This window comes from Cynara cardunculus, assembly GCF_001531365.2.
Source record: "Cynara cardunculus var. scolymus isolate 2C chromosome LG 4, CcrdV1, whole genome shotgun sequence".
NCBI lineage: Eukaryota > Viridiplantae > Streptophyta > Magnoliopsida > Asterales > Asteraceae > Cynara > Cynara cardunculus.
Genome location: NC_037531.1, coordinates 16,714,054 through 16,723,067, shown reverse-complemented (window position 1 = coordinate 16,723,067; position 9,014 = coordinate 16,714,054). Strand labels below are relative to the sequence as shown.

The 9,014-nt window shown below is 36.1% G+C and overlaps 1 protein-coding gene across 14 annotated transcripts in view; it reads left to right on the top strand.

Annotated features, from left to right (window-relative positions):
- Positions 1-9,014, top strand: part of LOC112511833 (serine/threonine-protein kinase ATM) — a 48,677-nt gene that overhangs the window by 17,807 nt on the left and 21,856 nt on the right. For 10 of the 14 annotated variants that reach the window (XM_025117630.1, XM_025117631.1, XM_025117629.1 and 7 more), the window contains 14 exons: positions 981-1,137; positions 1,867-2,045; positions 2,127-2,310; positions 2,381-2,500; positions 2,885-3,070; positions 3,720-3,841; positions 3,930-3,999; positions 4,102-4,229; positions 4,331-4,472; positions 4,561-4,701; positions 4,859-4,957; positions 5,103-5,149; positions 5,697-6,207; positions 6,658-6,729. In XM_025117630.1, the coding sequence (XP_024973398.1) occupies positions 981-1,137; positions 1,867-2,045; positions 2,127-2,310; positions 2,381-2,500; positions 2,885-3,070; positions 3,720-3,841; positions 3,930-3,999; positions 4,102-4,229; positions 4,331-4,472; positions 4,561-4,701; positions 4,859-4,957; positions 5,103-5,149; positions 5,697-6,207; positions 6,658-6,729 (2,158 nt within the window). The remainder of the gene's footprint in view (positions 1-980; positions 1,138-1,866; positions 2,046-2,126; positions 2,311-2,380; positions 2,501-2,884; positions 3,071-3,719; positions 3,842-3,929; positions 4,000-4,101; positions 4,230-4,330; positions 4,473-4,560; positions 4,702-4,858; positions 4,958-5,102; positions 5,150-5,696; positions 6,208-6,657; positions 6,730-9,014) is intronic. The other 4 variants (XM_025117635.1, XM_025117633.1, XM_025117632.1 and 1 more) reach the window with 4 other exon arrangements.

Sequence of the window (9,014 nt, the reverse complement as noted above, 5' to 3'; positions counted from 1 at the left end):
AGGGGGCAGCAGCAGCAGATTAGGGTTGAAGGGGGCGGCAGCAACAGGTTAGGGTTGAAGGGGGAAGCAGCAGCAGTAGCAGATTAGGGTTGAAGGGGGCGGCAGCAGCAGATTAGGGTTGAAGGGGGCGGCAGCAGCAGATTAGGGTTGAAGGGGGCGGCAGCAGCAGATTAGGGTTGAAGGGGGCGGCAGCAACAGATTAGGGTTAGGGTTAAGTTTAGGGTTAGGCTTTGATACCATATTAAACTTGATATTGATTTGTATTGATTGAAAAATAATAATAATCTGATACACCTTATATAGGTAAAACTAATTACACTTTGGACCCTAGACAATATTAATAATATAAACTAGACTAGTTGACTTAGTCTAACAAGCTGAAATCCCCAATGAATGATGAAGTTACATTACGTGTATATACTGAATCCATGAAATTATTATCATTTAATCATCGCTACTGATTGTTTATTGTTCAAATAACCATTTCATAAGTATGGCATCTTGATGAACTTACACCTTGACAATTGGCATTGCAGCTGATGACTAAGCACCATAACTTGTTGGTAATTTGGATTATATTATCTTTTATTTTCACGTAGTCATGCTGGATAACATCATTTATCATCTATACCACTTGTTTATGTATCTTATGGAGCATATACAGATTTTATTCTTCATCATTATTAAAATGTTTGATGCATTTTGTGTTTCGCCATTAGTAGCAAAAGGAACCACCGTTTTGCATAACTTTAGTAGAAGTTTGCAATTGGGAAAAGATATAAGTAGCTAAAAGAGCCTAGGTATCAGTCCAGTAAGAAACCTCCTCCTTGAAGTTTAGTGTCCATAACTTTTCTGATGATGAGAGTGAATCTCATACAGCTTTTATGATCCATGCAAATTTTGTCATACAGTAGCTACTGATGTAGTGTTTCAAGTACAGACAGAGTTTACGTTCTTAATTGTGTTTCTCCATGTTTCAGGTCAAATTTTAGTGTAAAATTGGTGGTGTTATTTAAGGATAAGCTTGTTAAAGCAAAGGAGGTTTTAGCTGCTGGTCATCAACCGCGTCCTTTGATGGAAACCATCATTGTAACCCTCGCACATCTTGCCTTGCACAGTGAGAAAATTGAGTTGGAGGTAATCTTCTTAGATATGAAAAATATTTTATTGAACTAGACATGTTCTTGACATGAAATTGGAGAATCAACTATTGGGCAAAGGGCAGCCAAGCCTGGTGAATGGTTGCAGAACTCCTGAAGCAAATATTATTAATTAACAGGATTAATGATACACAAAAAACAGGTAGAAAGAATTTGACTGCATCAACCAACAGTGCGCTGGTGCATTTCAAGCCAGACAACTGGATAATGCAAAATTTTGTACCTCAATTTTTTTTGGGTGCTTTGCCTGGATAAAGAGGGTGATGATGGTGCTCCTTAATTGTCTTAATACTGATTTTCATATGTTAAATCATTTTGAAATGAGTTTGTTTGATCATCAAATGCTGCTACTTGTCAATGGCACAAGTGAGAGACGCCTTTTGGAGTTTGGGGTGCTGGAGAACTAGTTTGATTCAGAAATTGACTTGTGATGTACAAATTGAACAATTGGGAAGTGGGACACTTGTTTAAGTTACAACTGGGTTAGTTTTTGTGATAGTCATGTTCCAAAATAGCAAGAGAACAGAGATTTTTGTGAAAAATATTCACCGACTGGTCTTTTTTTAATTTGCTGGTTTGATTTTTTCAAAGGAAAATTTATGTGGAATTATAACCAGCCATCAAGTTTTTGACTGGCTTTTCTGACTTAATGATTCTGTGTGGGTGGAGATCTGTATGCTTCTGACATTTTGTATGGCACATGCAGGCTGTTTTTATGATCTGTGTTATTGCTGCAATTGATTCTTCCCAGAGGTACTATTTTTCTACTCTTGTGCTGATGGGCAAAAGGCTATATATTTACTTCAATTGTTTTACTACAGGGAACTGGTTGGTGCAATACTTGATAATCTATCCCGAAAACTACAATACAGCTCCAGATCAGAGGTTTAATGTTTTCATTTTTTTGTCGTTTGTCATTAATCGTTTTCTTGATATAGAGATTATCAGTTGCTGAACTTTTCTTAGATCATTCAAAAACAAACGAGATATGTCTACTTGTTTTTATACTTCTGGAAGTACCGGATTTTTCAAGGTTCTTAAACATCAAGGCGATTGGAATTTGAATTTTCTGCAGTACATGGGAGAGCTTATTGCACCAATTCTTTTCTTCTGGGTCCACTGTGGCGTAAGCTTAGCTGCACTGGTTGAGGTAATATTGTTACAATTAGTTCATTGAAAACATTGCTGAATTTACATTTAATCTGTTATGGTCTTTGCAGACACGGGAACTTTTTGTTCTAAATGTGGAAGCTAGTAATTTCATTCAATATTCTTGTCATTGGCTTCTTCCAGCTTTGGTTTTGCATAACGACATTTCCAGCTTGAACTGGGTTGCCAAGGTGGGACGTTTTAACTTGGTTTTTATTTTCTTTTGGATGTTCGTGGAAATCCCCAAGCACTTGTAATATTTTACTTTCAACTTAAAGTCTCATTCTACTGTGGTTTTGCTTCTTGGGATTTACTAGCTGGAACAGCTGATTCGAGTTGTTTTTTTAGAAGTTTTATATGATAATGGATCCAAATCACACTAAGATATGTGTTGGAGCATTAATGAAAATTGAGTAGTTTGTTGACCTTAACTTCTTGTAAGTCGTTGGGGCACGAGTCAGGATTACTATGTCTGATTTAATATGTTTGAAGCTTTCACTTTGTTGGTTTTAACAATTATGACTGTTGAACAACTCTTTTTATTTTGTTTGAGCTGACATCCTTTTTGCCCGCAGGTTGCCGGTCAACCTTCTGCAGCTCTTATTAAGACTCAATTTGTACCTATCTTTTCAGTATGTATAGCATTACATTGCAGTAAAAGGTCTGGGAGGGAATCTGGAACATCAGTACTTCAAAGTTCAATGTTAAGCATCTCGGGGATATCCGAGAGTGAGCGGGATACACTTATCAAGAGACACATGGTTTGCTACTGTACCTTCAATAGAAATTTTGTGAATGAGTTTTTTTTTTGTACAGAGCTTAGTTATATATGAAAGAGTAATTTTTATTTCATATGCTTATGTCGCTTATAAATCATTCAGTCTTCATAGAAGGCGAGTTTCTTTTGATTTAATACAATGTATTCATACTTCAATAGCAAATATGACACTCTTGCCAAGTATTTGCAACATGTTTGTCAGTTATCTCTCTTAAAGAATTTACTTGCTTGTATGTTTGTTGAGTATTTAATCCTTTATGTATCCAATGTTGCAGCATGGTCTTCTGCATTTCTACATATAAAATGTCGTTTAGTGCAAGTCATGAGTTCATTGAATTCCATGTTAGTGTGGTTCTAGTTAGGCCTAGTTTTACTTTCTTCTTCCATTACATGAGTCCTTCCATATAGTGTTTATACCCTCCTATGGGGTATTGTAATGGATCAACTTGAACAAATGTGTCCTTTAAAAATAGAATAAGATTTTTTAGAGATGAATTATGCTAGATGATAAGCCCTCCACTGATGGGATTAAAAAACATAAAAAGAAATTGGACATAAAAACATCTCTCTCTCCCCCTTATATTTATAATAAAACTTTTCTGATTGCAACACTTTGTATTATTTAATTGCAGGTTTCTATTGTCAGTCACATTTTATCACTTTCTTCCCGGTTATCAGAACCTGCATTACCCTTCTTTCCCAAGGAGACGATTCAACGTGCAATTCAAACAGTTGTCGATGGTTTCTTGAACATGTGCATTGCCTCCTCATAAAATTGGCAAATGTGTATTCTTCAATGTATAAATTATACTGCCTTACCATAATGTTATTGTATTTTGTAGGGAACCAGTTCCTTGCAGCGTAGTCGTAATGGACAAAATTAACATTTTCCGCCCCGATAGAGTTTTTATGGTGATGCAAGTTTTGATGTTATACTAATTCATGATTTTGTGATCTTTTCTTATACCCAACAACCTCATGAAAATGGTTTTACGTTTCCATCTTGCTGTGCAGTTCATACTTGAAATGCATCATAAAATTACAGCATCGATTCACCATAGGCACAGATGTAACAGGTTGTCTGGGATTGAGGTGCTCATTAATGTTCTTGGGCATAGAGCTGCAGTACCAAGCACGTCCAAGTGAGTTCAGGCTTGCACTTTTTTGCTTCTTGAATGATGCTTAATTGCTTATGATGTTTCAGATGTTATCTACTCAGAAAATCTCCACTATGATTCTTCAGTTATCTTTTCAACTTGGTGGGGCAATTCATTGATTATGGTCCTTTACAAGACCAATGTTGTCGGATCATTTCTACACTGCTCAAAACACTTAAGGACAACCAATCCAAAGTCGGTATTGATGTGCTTGGTGAACAACTTCAGGTTCATCGCTTGTTTCCCTACATGATCTTTCTTACTGGTTATTATATGCGACTATTTTCTTCTAAGCTTTGCTATTCTTGTGGTGCAGTTTCTGGTATCTAAGTTAGTTGAATGTTGCATTGCCTCGCAATCTGATTTCAAACACTCCCGCACTCGACCATCTGAGGCTTTATCACTACTGCATGAACTTGTTGTTGATTCTGATCCATCTCTTCATAAGCATATCAAAGTATGTTATTTAAGTTGGGATTAAACTATATAAATTTCACTGCTGCTCAGAAGGCTTTGAATTTGATGTCTTCTAATATCAGCCCGGGATCTTCTTTTTCTGTGTTTTAAGCTTGAGTGTAAGCATCCATCTACATTTGACAATTGTGCTATTTCAGGAACTTGGGCCTTTTCCTGTATTTGATATATTTGATAGAATACGTAAGTTCCACCTTGAACTATGCCAAGAGTACTCAGCAAGAGACCACTTATTAGAGGTAAATTGCTTTTTTTAGGATGTTCGGATGTGTTAAATGTTTTTTTTATTATAGTTAATTTTTATTTTTGTTGGCTACTTTTCACAGTTTTCTTTGCCAAAGCTGTTAGCTGTGTTAATATTACTTTTTTGTTTGTTTGTTTTAGTTTGTGAGGAGATCTAGTTGTCTTCCACCACGGTTGGTTATATGCAGGTGATCAGTTTTTCTCTATTTGATTGTGGAAACGAAAGCTCATATCTTGATTGAACATCTTGCTTTTTCCTATCTCGTTGCATAAAAAAGATATATGTCAATTATACTGGATAGTAGAGTTTAATTTATGTCTTGGAGTTGAGCCCCTCTTCTCCATCACTGTTCGTTCCCCTCTTTCTCTTCCTTCTTTATTAGTCAGTTTTTTTTTTGTCCCATGCTTTCCATTGGTCACCAACCATCCACGACTCCTTTCATCTTGGCTGTATGCAGTTCATGCAGATTGCAGACATAAGTATATACAATGCATATATTTTTGTAAATGCTATTCTTTGCAGATTTTTGCACCATAACATAAGTGTTAATAGACTCTTGAAGATTACATCCAAAGATCCAATCCATGATGGTTTTGTTCTAATGCATTGAATTTAGAATGACAACAATCATAATTATAAATGTTTTAGTCCAAACATAAAAATAATGTGTAAATGCATAATCTATTGCTCAGGTCAAATAAATGTATGACCCTGTTTTTGGTTTATTCTTGCAGTCTCAAGGCGTTGCACAATATCATGTTCACAGGGTTTCAGCCTGAAAAGAATGCAAGACAATTTTTTGGAGATGCATTTTGGCAATATGACCATGAAGTTGTACATGCGGTTTGGACTCTAGTCTGGATGGCCAGGTCAGACGCAACAAACAGTTTTGGAGCACTTGTTTCTGACTTTTTATCGATGGTCTCATTCTTAAGCTCCTTTCATTTCCCTTTCTTCTTCCTGCACTATATTATGCCATTGATAGAATCAAGTGATAAAGAATTATTTCCTGTTGGGCTCCAGATCGGCATTGGGGATCCACATCGCGTTGTTTTCCATCTTCCTGGAGAGTCAAACCGGATACATGTGTGTCGGCCTCTTTATTCTGATAGTGGTAGTGGCTTTAGTTTTCGTATGGATTCAGGTTTATCCGAAGAGCTCTTAATTGCAGTGATGCGGCTTTTGAAGAAGTATTTGATGGATGAATCTGTTGAGATAATTGAGATGGCATCTCAAGCATTACGTGTAAGTCAATTATTAACATGTAACCACTCTAACTGATTATATGATTTAAATTCTGGTGTTCAAATTGGTAACTTTGTATCCCATATGGATGTGTCATACATAAGCAACAACAGTAATCATGTTAACACCTCAACTGGTCCAGTATGAGGAGTCTTCTTGCTCTCACATTGAATATGGTTAAGACACTGCCATTATTTGATTCTATGTGTGAACTAAGTTTGATCATTTATTTGTCTATTTTGGACCAAAATGCATGTGAATATGGAGATACAATTATTGTTCCAATGATAGTAGTTATTATACTCATCAAGTTTACAAACATTCATGTTTATGCTTAATGTATATCTAAAAACTTTTATAGTGCCATCTGAAATTGAGCTTACGACATTCTAAGCATTTTGTTTATCTTCATCCTTTTCAAGTTCATTAACATACTCTGCAATTGACCAGGGGATACTTTCAACTGAAAGGGGTCACCGAGCTTTACTATCACTTGATTCTTATGAGAGGTCTATACTTGAGGTAAGAATAAAAGTTTGTGATATTACATCTTTTTGAGTTATAATTCTTATTGTTGAGAATCTGGGTATTGTGGTTACAATCACTTGGATAAATTCTTGGATCGTGTATCAATTGTACTTTCCAAATATTATTTTTCGACCCTTTAAAGCCTTAGGTTTCACCAAATCAGTATTCGGATAATCCAAGAATCACTCGTATTTTAGGCAGAAAAACTCAATTATATCATACACTAGATTAAATGTTTTATATATGCTGTTATAGTGGTTAAAATACGAAATCCTGGTCAGTACTATGATTTGAAATAACAGTTATCGCGGTTCTATAGCGGTCCAAAAATAGCGGTTCATATAATAATTATTAAAACTATATATAGTATATATGTATGCATGCATGCTTAACAGTTAGCGTATTAGACGTATTTGTTACAAATATATAGTTAACAAATATATAGTTTCAACATCAGAACATCAACTTAAACAAGTAAGTTTCACGCAAAAAAATAGGAAAAGTGTTCATAAACGAGCTAATTGCAAGCAATAGGTTTAACATCTGCATGAACATCATCTAATTCGTTCACTTTTACGAGGAGGCTGGGCCTGGGAGTATCGAGCTCAAGTCAAGTCGTGGTCTTGTGGAGGATGATGATGTTGAAACTTGAAAACCTAAAATCTAATCTAATTTGTTGACTGCTAAAGAATGTAATTTGTTGGATTAAATGATTTAAATTATTAAAATAAAACAAATCCAAATCTAAAATTGCCCAAATTTTTTAAATAAAAGCCGAAACAAGTCTAATGTAAGCTGGTTACACAAAAAAAGCCCAACCGCAAATAGTGGTATTGCAGACCGCTATTTTGTGTTAAAAAGTGGTGATGTATCGGTAAGTTGCACCACAATTCTCAGTGCCACTATTACGAACGCTATTTTACCACCCCAATTTCTTTCAGGGTCGCAAACCGCTATTTCGCCGCTATTGCACCGATTCTAACAGCATAGTGTTTTATATATTTATAGGAGAGATCATCGGTTATGGAGTAGTTAGGCAGTTAGTAGATAAGTGCACGACAGTTACAACTGCTTGTGGATAAGTTAGAAATGGATCAGAAGCAAGCTCGGAGGCTTTGAGTCAGAAGGCAACTCAGGGGACAGTTTGATAGCAGCTTAATGTGTCTAATGGGACTCATAGCTTAATCGTTCAACTATACATGACTGTTTGCTAGTAGCTAAATGATATAGAAAGTGGCTTGTTCAGTAAGCTTCTTGGGGGGAGCTTTATGCAGAAAGCCAAGTTCTTTCCAAACCTGTCCCTTCCAATAACAACATGCTCCTTCCATTATGAAAAACCCTCCCAAACAAAAACCTTCCCGATTTATACCGACATATTAATCCACACAGATATTCTGTCCATACTGGACTTAGTGGAAAACCAACCAAACAGCCCCTCAGAAGCTCTGAGTTATAACCCTTCACGATCATAAGCTTCTGATGCAAACTCATAGCTAGGAAACGAAATTGTACTGTAACAGTTGAAAGGAATTGTTGCCCCTTTATGATCTTGGAGTGTATGTCTTCAGAGAATATATTGTCCCTGGTATACTGCATGTCTGATACATTTTACCATCTTTTGTGCTTCTTAAAACCCTAAATTGTGTTAGGTCCCCAAATATGTCAAAATTGCACCCCTTACCCATCTCATGTAACCCTGCTTAAATGCGGAGAGAGATCTGCATTACCATTCACAAAATTTACTCTAAAATTTGGGGAGGCGTCATACAAATTGGAACTGCCACCCTTGCAAATTCAAAGCTAAAAGATCATGTTGGTAGACTTTACTAATCTTCAAAAGGTTAAGCGGCTAGATAGAGGAATGGCTGCCAGTAGTAATGATGAAACTTTAACCACCTCTGAATCCTAACAATTGATGTCTGTAGATTAAAATGTTGCTATCACAAAACTCATGATGCAATATGGTGCAGAACATCCAAAATTGGGATTTTTTTTGCTACTGCACTTCACCTCTGCGAGTTAATTCTTGCTTTTTTGGTATTATACACACATAAACACACACAGAAAAAGGGGGGGGGGGAGTGAAGGATTAAAGTGGCACTGCTAGATGTATTTCGTTTGACATTCCTGCCTGTGCAAATACTAATAGCAGAACTACCAGCTATATGTCTGCTCCATTTACGATTAACCTTAAAGTGCTACTCATTGTGTTTATACTTGATGGTCTCTTCTATTTTGCATTGCATGCATAGTTCAGATCATTAGAATGATGGTTGCAA